The sequence below is a fragment of the Penicillium antarcticum genome (genome assembly GCF_028974205.1).
Source record: "Penicillium antarcticum strain IBT 31339 chromosome Unknown utg000006l_segment0_segment0, whole genome shotgun sequence".
Lineage (NCBI taxonomy): Eukaryota > Fungi > Ascomycota > Eurotiomycetes > Eurotiales > Aspergillaceae > Penicillium > Penicillium antarcticum.
In genome coordinates, this window is record NW_026695304.1 from 1,782,130 (window position 1) to 1,796,302 (window position 14,173).

Genomic DNA, 14,173 nt, shown 5'->3' on the forward strand with positions numbered 1-14,173 from the left:
TTTGCTTGTATGGATCTTCTTGCTTGTCATCAAAGTTGTGATCTTGTTTTGTATGCGTATCATTGCAGTCTGTCATGCGTTCATCCTGTTTTGCATAAATCTTGGAATATCATTATTTGAGTATCAATACTGTAATATGATACGCTGTGTTTACTTCCATGCCTCTTCCTAAGTAAATACATGCACTCCACATGATCCTACAACACACTCCTCTGTTTCATATTGACTCTCCCAGCCTGGAAACACTCCGGCAACCCAGTCTCCTCCCACGCCTTTCCAGTTATTAACTTCACCAATCCTGGAGCACAAGTAAAGATAGTCGCCATCCCTAGCCAAATTAGCACCTATCCAAAAAAAAAGGTAAAGAATTAACTCACCATGTCCATTAAACCCAGCACAAATCCACTGTCCCTCCAACCCCGCAACAGGCCCAATTAAAGGCGCATTATCAGGCGTAGTCCCCTGAATCCCCGTCCAAGCATAATCAAAGCCCTCCCCAAGCCTCAGCGGTTCATCAACAGAATCAGAAGCCAGATTCTCGAACTCCCATTGACTATTCTTCACCAGCGCACTGTTGAAACACCTGTCATCGAATGTAACCAGCGCCTTCCACTTCTCCGTCTCAGTATCCGATCCATCCCTCGTCCCCGTACCCCCGAAGTTAATCGTCCCGTCGCGCAGTGGGTTGACAGAGAAGAAATGGTCCGCGCTATATCGAAGCGCCATCGTATCTTTCAATGTCTCCATGCCGGATAGTGAAGGGCATGGGATGAACGAGTTGACTTGTGAGCGACGTGGTGTGATCAAGTTTGATAGGTTGGGCAGGAGGAATGAGGCGTACGCATTTGTGCAATGGGCGACTGTCTCGGCTGTGACTGTGCCGCGCGGTGTATGGATATCCCATTTTGCACTTGCACCTGAACTGGAACCCGCATGCTTCGTGATTTCTGTGGCTGGACAATGTGTCCACATTTGACCATCCTTCGCAATGAAATCAGTCAAGATCCATTGAACCAGCTTGGCTGGATTGTTGGATGCTGCTGGCCATTCGTATGCGCTGATAGCAGTTGGGACGCGGGTTTTGGCTTTTGCTTCGTCGCCTTCGTGTACTCGTACTTGTGAAATGTCGCCGCCGGCTGCTTTGTATGCTGCCAATGTTTTGGCAGTATAGTCTGCAGCTTCTTGGGTAAGACATGTCTCAAATGTTGTTAGATCAGTGAAGTCAGAGTGAATTTTATGTTCCTTGACGAATTCACGGATGCGTTCAAGAACGATCTGCTCGTTTTCGAGGATCTTTTTGGCTTGCTCTGAACCGTGAAGAGAGGAGTAATGGAGGAAACCTCTGAATGCATCTACAGTACCGTGAGACTGCTTATAGCTTTGATAGGAGGACGTGGGGAACGTGATGGAGGTAGTTACCTGGTCGAATGTGTCCAGCGTTTCGCCCACTGGCGCCGGAGACGGCTTCTCGAGCTTCGAGGATCAATATATCTTTGCCCTTGACGCCCTTTTCGATCAGTTTCCATCCTATCAAGGCTCCTGAAATACCAGAGCCGAGGATCACGTATTTGGAAGACGTTGGAACGGGCTCTTCACGATTGGCGTTTAGATGAGGGAATGAACGTGTTCCTCGGTGCCAGAGCGAGAGGCAGGCAGTCGGAAATGGAAGTGACGGCTCCATTGCACATGTAAATGAGATTTGTCTAGACTTGATTGGAAGGTGCCAAATTTTCTGTGAAAGCAATTGTTGACGTACGGTGATGTCCACCCAAAAATACCCTGAGAGATGTTTAAATGCCGGGTGCTCGGCTGAATATGTAGTCACTCAACCACTTCAAATGGAGACACGAAGATGTAAATCAACCTTAGAAGTTTCTCGTGCCAAAGTTTCCGATTACATACCGAGCCCGACAAGTAAATTATATTCTAATTGGCGCGGGATATACCGCCTCTCCACCTTGAGGGGTTAGATATGGTGAATTGCATATGGACGACGTCTAGATGGACTCCATAGATAACAACATGCGAGAGAACTCTCGGCAGGACTTTCGGTCATGCAAAATCCAGCTCCTTTCACAGATTCAGATGAATGGGATGTTTCCCCCCCCCCCCCCCCCTTCGACCTTTTCGTCCCTTTCGTGAGCCATTAGTATACCGCCTTCAGATTTACAGCGTCTCTACTGGTGGATTGGTGTCCTTTCCTTACAATACGACGTGATGCTATATCACTCTAGATTGGCGAATAATTCGCTGAAAGCTGAAATAGTGAACATATTTTGCAGACTAAACATCTCTCAATCCAGAGGTCTGACTCGGCACTCTGGTCCGAGGAATTCTGCTTTGATGGTTATTACATTCATGTCGAAGCTTCGTTTGTTCCTGATAATGCTTCCAGCGTTAATCTAAGGAACTTCAACGTCAGTTCATCCAAAATCAACCCACTAAAGAGGAATGCGCGAGAAGTAAATGAGAATGGAAAATTGGCTATCTCACACCTCGAATTTCTCGCGTCCTGTCCGCATAAGCTTAAATCTCTTCCATTGATAGGACGCGTAGGACGATCAGAAAACCTGAACATTCCTTGAAATGTTCTTTTTCAGCTTGCAGAGCTTCAGGATTAACAAGAGTCTTATCAATCTTTGTCCATCGTGCTCCCGGAGGAATACCCGTATTTGTCGCATCTTTGATTGGCGCAATGCCTTCTCGAACGGCATGGGAGTCTTCTAGAAAGGATTCTTTTGGTCACTTGAGAATTTCTTAGAATGATTCCTCAGATGTTTTGGTAAGGCCAAGAGGGGTAGCAGTTTGTGTCTTTGATGCTTTTTGCTTCCTGCGTACATTTCATGCTTTTCAATGCAGGAACCAATGTGTAGCAACGGGTGATCTAGCATGGATTGATTTTGGCTTCAATTTTGGCTTCAATACAGCAGCGAGACTGCTACGCGATGTATACTGTGAGAGCGGATCAAGCTACGGTGATGTAGTCAATAATTGTTTATACTGGTCTAAAAGCCAGGACAATGGCTTCGAAGACCCCCAATTCGATGAAGCCGTGTTTGAAAATATTGTCTCACCTTTCCTGAAAGACTTCGACTATTTCGACGGCATCTCCGCCAGGGTGTACTAGGGTATAGAGTAAAGTTTAGCCCCCAAGCACTATGGGTATCTAATGTGTTCAAGTGTGAAGCTGAATTACTCATTATTACTTCATTAATCATAATTCCGTCCTCCATAATTTGTGTATAAATGTCATATTATTGGTGGAGAGGTGATGTGGAATATACGGTAGGCAACGGAAGCACAGAAAACACAAGGTTGAATGTGTATCAAAGAGCAAAGCTTGGTAAGGCTTGTTATACACAAGATTTGCCTAACGGTTCTGGGAATGAGTTGATTCTGTTATATACTTTTCCCCCTTGCCGCAATTGTCGCCGATCGTCATTCAACTTACCAATTATGATAGACCGCCGAGACCGGCTTCATAAACTCCGAGAGGCCCATGTCCAGCACTAAAAGGCCCCATTAATGAAGTTACATGTACAAATGCGCGTCATCCGAGAAAATTCCGGGGCATTCAGTTGGGTAGATAATGCTTTTAGGCTCCGAGTAAGTTGGCCTATTTCTGTCGATGTGAGAATGCGACCTTCTCGTACTAAATTGAAGCAGCAAAATATGTTCATTTACCGTAAAATTCGGGTTGACTTCCTCCAATTTGACTATGTTGACTATATGCATAGACTTGCATGTTCGCTTAGAGCTGAAAAAGCCTTGAAAACCACCATTTGGCAGATCTGATAACTTGTCGGATTTTGCACGTTTTTCGGCTCTTGGCGCGGCTGAACGTAGTTGGCTGTGAATGCCCAAGTCCCACTATTAATTTCTTACCAAGACGCCAAGCGAAGCTTGGAGCGGCTAAGTGCAAGGCCACGGGCATTCGTCCTCTATGAGGTAAAGATCTTGCTACACAAGCTCATGCGGTGATCTGATTAGATCTCGCCACCGGGCGACGCCGGTTGTCGCTGGCCCCCAGTGGAGTTAGGGTCCACGGGTATGGACTAATAACACGCAACGCAAAGGACAGAATTCTTGTTTAGCCCCAGCGCTCCACATTCAATGTGGTGCTGTCCTTCGTTGAGTTTTCGAAGGCTCCCGAGTTCGGGTGTTTTATCTGATCTTTGTCCTGATTCCTTTCCTACTTATTTTTACTCTGATCATCCCTTCCCTGGAGGAACAGCAAATTCCCAGCACATTTTACCTCGAATTACTGGACCTCCTGCTAAGGTGAATTGTCTATTATGACGCTTCGTCCTTTGATTAAAAGGGCCCGGGCGGTCTTTCATCGGACGAAACTCGACCGCGAGGAGGCGGCTGCGAGTAGTTCGATCGACGTTGTCACCAGCAATGTCAACGAGCCAAAGTCTGATCTGACTTACCCTGTGGCAGAGGAGGCCCTTCCAAACAATGGCGCGGAAGTGCCGGGTGTCCCCTTTGAAGAGCTTCAACATGGTGTTAAAGATGCCGAGGCAATTGCTCAGACTTGGTCCAAGCCTGCGCTGATCGGTGTTTTGATCAAGTATGTCAACCTATTTACTCGTCTGATCCGTGCTTATGCAACAATTATATAGTATTTGGTTTCTTTACTTCGTCTATGCATTCGTTTCCTCGGTGAACGGCAGTTTGAGTACTTATGTCGCCAGTTCATTCCAACAACACTCCCTCTCCGGTCTACCCACTGCTATGGCCGATGCATTCTCAGCTGCAGTCTTCCTTCCCGTAGCGAAGATGATGGATACCTGGGGTCGTGCTGAAGGATTCGCGCTCATGGCTACTTGTGCTACCGTTGGACTGGTTCTCATGGCTGCTTGTGATAGCTTTCCTATTTACTGTGCTGCCAATGTAAGTCGGAATTTAGCAGTTGTACCGTTAGTAGATGCTAACTCAACAACTAGGTCCTCTACTACCTTGGCTTCAGTGGCATGGAATTCGCCGTGGACGTTGTCACAGCCGATGTGACCCAGTTGAAGAATCGAGCCCTTGCTTATGCGTTTACTTCCTCGCCCTATATCATCACGGCGTTTGCGGGACCTAAAGTGGCCGAACAGTTCTACGACAACGTCAGCTGGAGATGGGCCTATGGTACTTGGGCTATCATCTTCCCAATTATTGCTGCCCCTCTATACCTCACTTTGAAGTTCAACCTCCACAAAGCTCACATCTCAGGCCTTGTGACCGAGAAAGAGAGCAGTGGCCGGAACTTCTTCCAAAGTGTTTGGTACTGGGTTATCGAGTTCGATTGTGAGTATTGAAAAGCTGTTTTTGATTATCTCAAGGGAGATGAATAATAAGTATCCCTAGTGTTCGGCGTGTTCATTTTCACTGCCGGTCTGATTCTTTTCGAGCTTCCATTTGATATTGCTACCGAGGCCCCAAATGGCTGGGGCACTGACTATATCATCGCCATGATCGTGGTCGGATTCTCAATGCTCTTTTTCTTTGGTTTCTACGAGAAGTGGATCGCGCCGGTTCCCCTTCTGAACTGGGGTTTCCTTACCAACCGCACTGTTATCGGCGCATGTCTGTTGGATGCCACGTACCAGCTTTCGAACTACTGCTGGAATAACTACTTCCAAAACTTCTTGCAAGTGGTTAATGACTTGAGCATTGCCGAATCCGGATACGTCGTCAACACCTTCGACGTGGTCTCTGGTGTACTGTTATTCGGTGTCGGAGCAGCCATCCGCAAGACCGGTCGCTTCAAGTGGCTCCTGTATATCTCCGTTCCTCTCTACATATTCGCCCAAGGTTTGATGATCTACTTCCGTCATCCCGGTCAAAGTGTCGGATACCAGGTTATGTGTCAGATCTTCATCTCAATTGGTGGATCCATCTTCATCATCGTTGAGCAGCTGGCAATTCTGGCCGCTGTTGACCACCAGCACGTCGCCACTGCCCTTGCTTTGCTCAACGTTGTCGGTACTATTGGTGACTCAGCTGGTCTTACTATTTCCACCGCTATTTGGAACAACACCTTCAAGAAGGCACTTATTCGCAACCTTCCCGACTTGACTGATCTGGAGAGTATCTATGAAGATGTTGACATCCAGTTGAGCTATGCTCCTGGCACTGCTATGCGGGAGGCAATTCAGAAGTCGTACGGCTACTCTCAAGTCAGAATGCTTTCAGCTGGTCTGGGCGTTATGGTTCTTGCTTTTGCGTGGACCATCATGATCAAGAACATTGACTTGAAGAAGGTTGCCCAGGTAAAGGGTGTTGTGTTCTAGATAATGATTCTTAAGGCAATTGGACTGAAGCATATCATGATCTCCAGTATATACTTTTCATGGCGTGTTGATTACCTATGTTGAGAATTTGTGCCAAGCGTGATATCGCTTGAGTCTCTTAAAAACGTCGCCCCATTTAGCGCACGATATACTCTTTGGTCTCTGCTTTCCCAATGTGAACTCAAAGGAGCCCTTGGTGGCTCCTGTCGTTTCTTTTCTGTTTGTTCTTCTACCGCTGAAAATCATCTCTGCTCATGCTTTTCAGTAGAAGAACCGCCTTTCAATAAAGTTTAATGCTTTCAATGTTCAACGGAATTGAAATTTTTAGTATAGAGAAATAGATTTCGTATTTACCTCGTCAGTAATATCAACTTGATGCAATAGATTCTATTATTTATGCTCTATACCTCATCTATTTGCATAGAATTTGCTCTACTTGAGTTTCAGCTTGCGTGAATATAACAAGGCGGCTATGTACTTGATTTCCTCTGCCACTTCTTGGGGCCACTTCTCTTTCCGTATTAGTGCTCAGCCCTTGCCGCGCTTTTCGCTCACTGAGTAGATCTGAGCACGCTCTGATTCACTCACTGATCGTGATCTAAGCACCCTGATTCGCTCACTGAGTCTGAGTTAAGCGTAGGGTTGAGCGGCCTTAGTAAGCAACACCAATAAAATGCAACAACACTAGTCCTATCACGTGTAATCCTCCTTTTTTAGATGACCTTCATCGTCCATCATAACAATGCCTTGCATGATCAACGTGATCATTAATCCAAGTCAACTGGGCGGTTCCCTGTTAGGGAACCGAAATAATTCAATTTTGCATGAAATTATATAAAACTCTAAAAATAAGCTCTACAAAGTGTCTCAAAAAACCCAATAAACCAGTAAAAATCTATACACGTGGTTTAGCGCATAAATTATACACCACCTTAAAAACCATTGGGGCCCAGGAACCATTGCGTTTTCTAACCTACAAACCAAAAACCATTGCGGTTTGGGTCGGTTCGATCTTGCGGTTTTGCGGTTTTTGGCGCACTCTAGTCGCAGGGCGTATTTATTTCGGGGAAGAAGGAGTCTAGGAAGGCCTATGCTTTCTCTTTATTACTAGTAAGCTCGCTCGTACCGACCTATAGTGCTAGGTTATACCCCTAGGCATCTCAGTGTTTCATATAGGTGGCCGCTTTACAAAGTTTCCCTTCCCCTGCCTCGTCAAGGAATTGTCTCTAGTGTGATGCTTTAGCTTTCTTAATAGCCCGGGTCCACGCCCGGCGTTTTTCTTGTATCTTTCGGAAGAGGGCTAGAGATGAAGAATGTTCTCGTCCAAGTTAGGCATAGGATTCCTGCCATTTTCGGCGGAGCTAGTTGGCCTTGGTTTGTTGAACCTTAAGGTCCGAGGTAAACCATCGCTTGGAATATAGAGTCGGGCGTACATCAGGCGTATACCGATATACAGCTGCGGTTGTTGCTTCTATGACTTTCTGTGCCATCTCGTCTAGTGCTGGTCGTGTTTTGATTTCCTTCCACGGACCGATTTGCCGCAACACCTCCTCGCCGATCTTGTTCCATTCCGCCCGGTCGAGCGCTTTCCTTGCCTTGGTGGTGGGCTTATACTGAGCTTGGAGATTCCATTCCGAGTACGTGGCACGGTGGTCCGACCCGTAGTAATCGTGGTAGAGATGGCATTTGACGAGTAGGCCTGGTCGGTTCGTCACCATCTGGTCAATAGTGGAGTTCCTCCCACTATGATTACTGCAAAAGAACAGCTTGTATAGAGATAGGATATACTAGTGGGTAATGTATTTTTGTTTCTTATAGCAGGCTTGGCCTTCTGATAGAGGACTAGCTTCTACTGAACTGACTGGTCGTGATCATGCTGAAGATAGGTCCGTTAGAGCCCTGTAACGAGGACAATGACTGCCAAGTTTTATCCCAATAACCGTGATTTTCAGCCGCATGATCTTGAACCTAGGAATCAAGATTCGCTATATGCCCCCACTCCATTATACTACGGTCTCACGCTTGCGCCAATTGAGTCCAAACTATTCCCCCTGAGCGACTTGGCCTGACTATCGACCCTGGGGTAGTCCCAGGTCGTGTTTGCCGTGGGCTTCACAGCAGTCGTCATTGTCTTGGCTCCGTATCGCGTTTGCGAAAATCCTGACCTCGATCTGCTGAGCAATCTTGACTAACCCAGAGAAGAAACGAAAGAGGTATAAACCCGACGAAATGCGGATGATATGAGTATGAGGATGTGGATCTCAAAAAGCTTTGGTGGTTTGGACAGTGTCTTATATGGGATGCATCAATATATTGGTTGAACGGGTTAAAAGTTTTTACTTTGACTCGATCGCATGGTACCAGCTGAGCAGTCCCAATTTTTAATCCCATCGGAGCCCTGCATGGAGCTTGAAAATAGTGGTCGGGTATGGAACGGACTAGAAGGGCCCCTGACGTAGGGGATGAGGAAATTATCAGAGTGGAAGTAGCGAATTATGGTCGGTATCGGTCACGCGACCCATCCTCAGCAGCTTCTGTAGCGGCAACCAAAAGACACCTGATAATACTGTTTTGGACCCCGCACATTTTACTTCCGGTATGAACTTTGATGCTAATGGTGTTTGATGCAGAAAAGAGATCAAAATTGAGCGTTACGTGAAGTGAGCGTATGACTAAGCCCACCTACAGCGGATGGTGGAGCCACGGCTAGGAAGTTTTAAGGTTTACCTACTTAACCGCTGGCTACTAAACTTTATTTGAGACAGGTTAAACCTTCGATGTCTTGATGTCAGCGGTGCTGTCTACCGAGGATATGAAGAGTCCCGAACGTAAAGACCACATGTGAGTTGATGCATCTGGACGTTTAGCACACCAATCTTACCCGTCAATTCTCAGTATTGGAAGCACCGTTGTGTGGATTTCTTGGCATTTATCAGCTGGATCTGAGTCTGGAGAGGACTCAGATTTAATCTCATAGCCCACAATCTGTCTCGATCAGGATCACTTTTCTAGGATGCACGATTGGAACGGATTGGAATGGATTGGAACGGATAACTTGTTGTGGCTGACTTTCGAGCCTAGATAGGGAAGTTCTATCGACAGCAAGATACGGACCACGTGGCGTGACAATTGCTGTTATTAGACTGACCCAAGGATGACCTTATACTTCTGGAAAGCAAGAAATTTCCGGTAATTGAAATTTTTGCCTAAAGATAATCTGCAATCATCGCTCATTGAATTCTTCTACTTTGACAACTTATTCTCCAGTATACATGTTATGATGGAGACAATTCGCGACTCGGCTTTCGGCAAACTAGTTCGTTTCTTTAGCGGTTACAGGCTATTTCTGTACCCGGAAGAAAGGGATGATTTGACTTGGCGACAATACTTACAAAGGCCTGAGGTTTACCAGGAAGAAGAAATGACGCCGGTCAGTAGCAGAGAGTTTTACGAGCTACATTGCTTGTACACAGTTATGTCGCAAGCTTCGCGCCGGAGGCGGGGAAGGCCCCCTCTGAGAAGTGTTTTGGCAGGTCCATGGCGTGGGATGAAGGAGGGATCGCCAGGGGTAATTGGTTGGGGAGGCTCGGATGATAGCGAGGTAGGACGCCATTGAAGAATGCTTGAACGGTTAATGGCTGGCCAGAAGACTTCGGGCTGATATTAGTAGAATCCTCAAAATTGGACCGTCACCAAAAAGGTCTTAGTCACTCTACTTATCTGCCTTCTAACATTTTCTATCTATATTGGTTCCGCTATCTACACACCTGGAATCCCGGGTGTGGCTGTGCAATTTGGTGTGAGTAGGGAAGCTGGAATTCTCGGTCTGACATTATTTGTGCTCGGATACGGACTGGGTGAGCTGCATCAATTTCAATTGAGTCACATCAATGCTAACCTATCTTCGAGGCCCCATGGTCTGGGCACCAATATCAGAACTTCCCGCCGTGGGACGAAGTCCGGTATATGTTGCAACACTAACTGTGTTCGTTTTCTTTCAATTCGCAGTGATCTACGCGAAGAACTTTGGCATGCTCCTAGCATTTCGATTCTTAACTGGTTTCCTAGGCTCGCCCGTTCTTGCGACAGGTGGAGCCTCCATTGGAGATATGTGGGACCCCAGCACCCGCGACTATATGATTGCGATCTGGGCAAGCTTTGCCATTGCTGCTCCTGTGCTGGGCCCTCTCGTGGGAGGGTTCGCCGCCTCCGCCAAGGGCTGGACATGGACTATCTGGGAACTGCTTTGGTTATCCGGCTTTGCCCTGGTGCTTCTCTTCTTCTTTCTGCCCGAGACATTTGCCCCAAACATCCTCAGCCGTCGAGCACGGCGTATTCGCCGGATCACGAACGATCAGAAATATGCGTCCGAGGCCGAGATTGAGATTGCTCGGGTGGCTTCCAGGGTAAGCCTGCGTGGAAGAATCGATTTTCTCTTGCTTCACTAGGAGCGTCTGGTAACTGATAGGCCGGAAATAGGATGTGCTCTTTGAATCCCTCGTCCGTCCATTTGTGCTTTGCTTCCTCGAACCTATTGTCCTTCTAATGAACCTTTACATCGCCCTCATCTACGGAATTTTGTATATTTTTTTCGAAGCCTTTCCAATCGTCTTTGAAGAGAAACACGGTTTTAATTCAGGACAAAACGGTCTGGCATTCCTAGGCATTCTGATAGGGGCTGTTTGCATTGCTCTTCCAGGGTACTTCTATTGGAAATTTAGCTGGCAATCCAAACATATCGGCCCAGACGGCCATCTTTCACCGGAAGAACACCTTCCTCCAGCGTGTTTGGGAGCTGTGTGTCTCCCAATATCCCTTTTCTGGTTTGGGTGGACCGGAAACTTCGCAAGCGTCCATTGGATTGTGCCGATCATTGCTTCTGGTCTGTTTGCTATTGGAGGATACCTTATCTTCAATAGCATTTTCTGTTACGAGGCACAGGCGTATCCGAAATACGCAGCCTCAGTCCTTGCTGGAAACGACTTCTTACGATCATCTTTCGGCGGTGGCTTTCCCCTATTTGCGAGCCAGATGTTCCATAATCTGGGTGTAGGCTGGGCTTGTGTATTGCTTGGTTGTTTGACCGTGGTGTTCATGCCTTATCCTTTTCTGCTGTACATGTTCGGGGAGCGGATCCGGATGAAGAGCAAATATGCCCAGCACGGTAATTAGCGAGGCTGAGTTCTTCGGTGGGAGAAGGGAACCGGTTGACTCAGGTTATATGCTTGTTCGGATGATGTTAAGGTGACATTTGGACTGCTAGTTTTCTTGTTCGTTCTTGTAGCAAGTCACGCATTGCTTGTATATATTCAGGAATCGCACTTCTGCATTGATTCGCCGTGGAGTATTACAAGGATTGCAGTGGGCAGTGAAGATAGGGGCATGCAACCCAGGGCTCATTCATTCAACTATTGTCCTTTTGCTATTCAATTTTATCGAACTCGCTGGGATAACGAAATGGCTCTATCTATTGGTAGGCCAACTTTAGGAGGCCTACCATGCATAGAATATGTTCTGGAGTACTCTGGAGCCACAGGTGGCCCACAACAGAGCCGCTTATTCACGGAACAGCCAGAACCAAAAAGATGCGATTCCCCTCGCGGTACGGAGTAGTACCCTGAAGTACTCCGGTTGTTGTCAATCAAATGCGAATCTTGAAGCAGATTATTCAGCGGATGAGAAGCTAAGCATGTTTCGGGCTTGCAGTTGCACTGGGCTAAGGGTCAAGATCCAAAGTAGGTCGTTAGGGCCAAACAAAGACAGTCCAACATCGGGAAAACTCGAAAAAGCTTGTCAAGGAATAGACGCATGTTGAGTTTTTAATCATCTCATATTTGCATGTTAACCTAATATGCCACTATGGATAGAAAATAGAGACTTGAGTAGAGACTAAAAGGTTATTTTAAGATATGAAAACGAGTTTACATCTTTATGAAAGGTTATCAATCTCCATGACAAAAAGCTCATGCCCCACACAGAACCAAAGTCGCAAAGTCGCTTTGGCTGACAAACTAGACGATAGTGGAGGAGTGACATGCAAACACAAATGATGTGGGATGCTCCTGCAGTTGTCCAAGGTCTGCAGTCCAACTGATCCAGAACATCTCCAATTATCCGGGTGTAGACCAGCAAATGTCACTCCATTCTGGATGTTGGAAAGCACCTTCACCTGTCCAGGAGTATTGCACTTATAAATTCGGGGGTACCAAACCCCTTTGATAGAAGGGTTGATCATTTGGTCACAGCTAATCGCATTATCTTGTACATGCTCAACAGATTTTCTCTCAAAGCAATACAGCAAATAAAACGGATACCGGAATGGCCGCCCCTCCATCCATGACTCCCAGCGGCGAATAGCCGGTTATTAGCCTACTAGCTATGTAAAACTAGTTACTAGCTAACCTACAGCGCTTTTAGTCACCTTCCTCAGGTAACATACTAGTGCTCGACCCTAACAAGTGAACAATTAATTAAAATGAGACAAGCAGCATTTACCAAATATGAAATATACATTCTGAATCACGACCCGAACACAAGGAAGAATCATAAGAATTTAGTACTCACCAGTAGGCAGACCGACAACTGGAACGTGCTTTCCATGGAAACCGAAGACAACAGCACCCTTGACATCCGCCCTGCCAAGTTCAGCCAGCTTGCCAGCATCTAGACAGAGCAGATTGCTCTTGCAAGTCATGCCATCAAGAACAACACTGAGGAGGACGCCGTCATCTTCGCTCACGCCATCTGGGTCAGCGACGAAAATCGGCGCGCCGGGCGAGTGACCCTGACGCGCCCAAAGACTGGACTCCTGGGTGTCGCAATCGAACTTCATGATACCATCTGTAATGGTCGACTCGCCCCGGAAGGTTGTAGCATACGTGTAACGGTATTTCTCGGTGACAAATTTGGAGTTCATAGTCGGCAACTCAGGGGAAAGAGACTTGCAAGATTTTCGCCTACACAAAGCTCAGAATTGGCAAATGAAAGAAAAAATGTTGCTCGTTATTGTCCCTTCTAAATATCTCAATGAATCATCATTGAAACACAGAGGGGCTGCACAGAAAAGGATGAAAGCAAGACATCATTGCTACCACGCGATTGCCGAACAGAACCGATGCGAACTGACTCCAGAAGGTGACACTGCACAATCTCGAAATCACGATCTGTTCTATCAGTCCTTCTAGGGTGAGATACGGGGTGTGCAACTAGGCAGCATATAGCATCTTTCATGATAGCACAAAGACCGTGATAGTTGCTATTTCGATAATACACTGATTGTTCGCTTTCGCCTCTATAATCAGCTCGGCTCAGCCCCTAGGATCACGGGTTCATCAGCATCTTGAGTGCTTTCATCCTTTCACGCAGTCAACAGTGGTTCTGCTAGTCAGACTTGTTCCTCGAAAAGCCGTTGTCACATCACGCATGATTAAACACACTAATAGCGGAGAATGATATTTTGCATGCTTGATGATAGGCGCCGTGATATAATGCAGGATGATTCTATCAGCGCCTAGACCCGAAATGCAGTTCGCCGCCCCGCCTCCCGAAAAGCCCGCTCGGAATGCTACAGAACGCTTCTCTTGACGTACTTCTGCTCATACTTGACTATCTAAACCATTTAAACCGCAAAGTGAATGTATATTTTATTTTCAGTATTGATAGGCCGATTTGAGAATAAAGTATCCGAATAATCCCATTGTGCTCCAGATTTGGCAGCGCTTCGCTTGCAGTACTTTTGAAACCTTCGGATATCCCCGCACCTACAGCCCTGAAACCCTCTTTTAGTATAGACTCCACCCATTAAAAACGCATCTGGATCTAGCTGCTTTGTGTCAACTGACTAGGATTGTTGCAGCATATGTGATCCTTTCTACATAATACGGATCTTGGTC

General features: G+C 46.6%; 4 protein-coding genes across 4 annotated transcripts; 2 read left to right on the forward strand and 2 right to left on the reverse strand.

Moving 5' to 3' along the window:
* Positions 1 to 209: 209 nt before the first annotated feature.
* N7508_006749 (NAD(P)/FAD-dependent oxidoreductase) lies at positions 210 to 1,681 on the reverse strand (the record flags this gene model as incomplete). Its single annotated transcript, XM_058464815.1, has 3 exons — positions 210 to 328; positions 378 to 1,352; positions 1,420 to 1,681. Coding segments are annotated over 3 exons (1,356 nt in total), but the record flags the coding sequence as incomplete, so codon positions are not given.
* Positions 1,682 to 4,295: 2,614 nt separating this feature from the next.
* On the forward strand, positions 4,296 to 6,281 carry N7508_006750 (uncharacterized protein; the record flags this gene model as incomplete). Its single annotated transcript, XM_058464816.1, has 4 exons — positions 4,296 to 4,573; positions 4,626 to 4,896; positions 4,950 to 5,295; positions 5,356 to 6,281. The coding sequence occupies 4 exons, from the start codon at positions 4,296 to 4,298 to the stop codon at positions 6,279 to 6,281; spliced, it is 1,821 nt and encodes a 606-aa protein (XP_058318669.1).
* A 3,475-nt stretch (positions 6,282 to 9,756) lies between these two features.
* Positions 9,757 to 11,453, forward strand: N7508_006751 (MFS transporter; the record flags this gene model as incomplete). Its single annotated transcript, XM_058464817.1, has 4 exons — positions 9,757 to 9,882; positions 9,952 to 10,138; positions 10,191 to 10,687; positions 10,761 to 11,453. 4 exons carry the CDS (start codon positions 9,757 to 9,759, stop codon positions 11,451 to 11,453), a joined length of 1,503 nt encoding a protein of 500 aa, XP_058318670.1.
* A 1,381-nt stretch (positions 11,454 to 12,834) lies between these two features.
* Positions 12,835 to 13,197, reverse strand: N7508_006752 (uncharacterized protein; the record flags this gene model as incomplete). Its single annotated transcript, XM_058464818.1, has 1 exon — positions 12,835 to 13,197. The coding sequence occupies one exon, from the start codon at positions 13,195 to 13,197 to the stop codon at positions 12,835 to 12,837; it is 363 nt and encodes a 120-aa protein (XP_058318671.1).
* Positions 13,198 to 14,173: the final 976 nt, after the last annotated feature.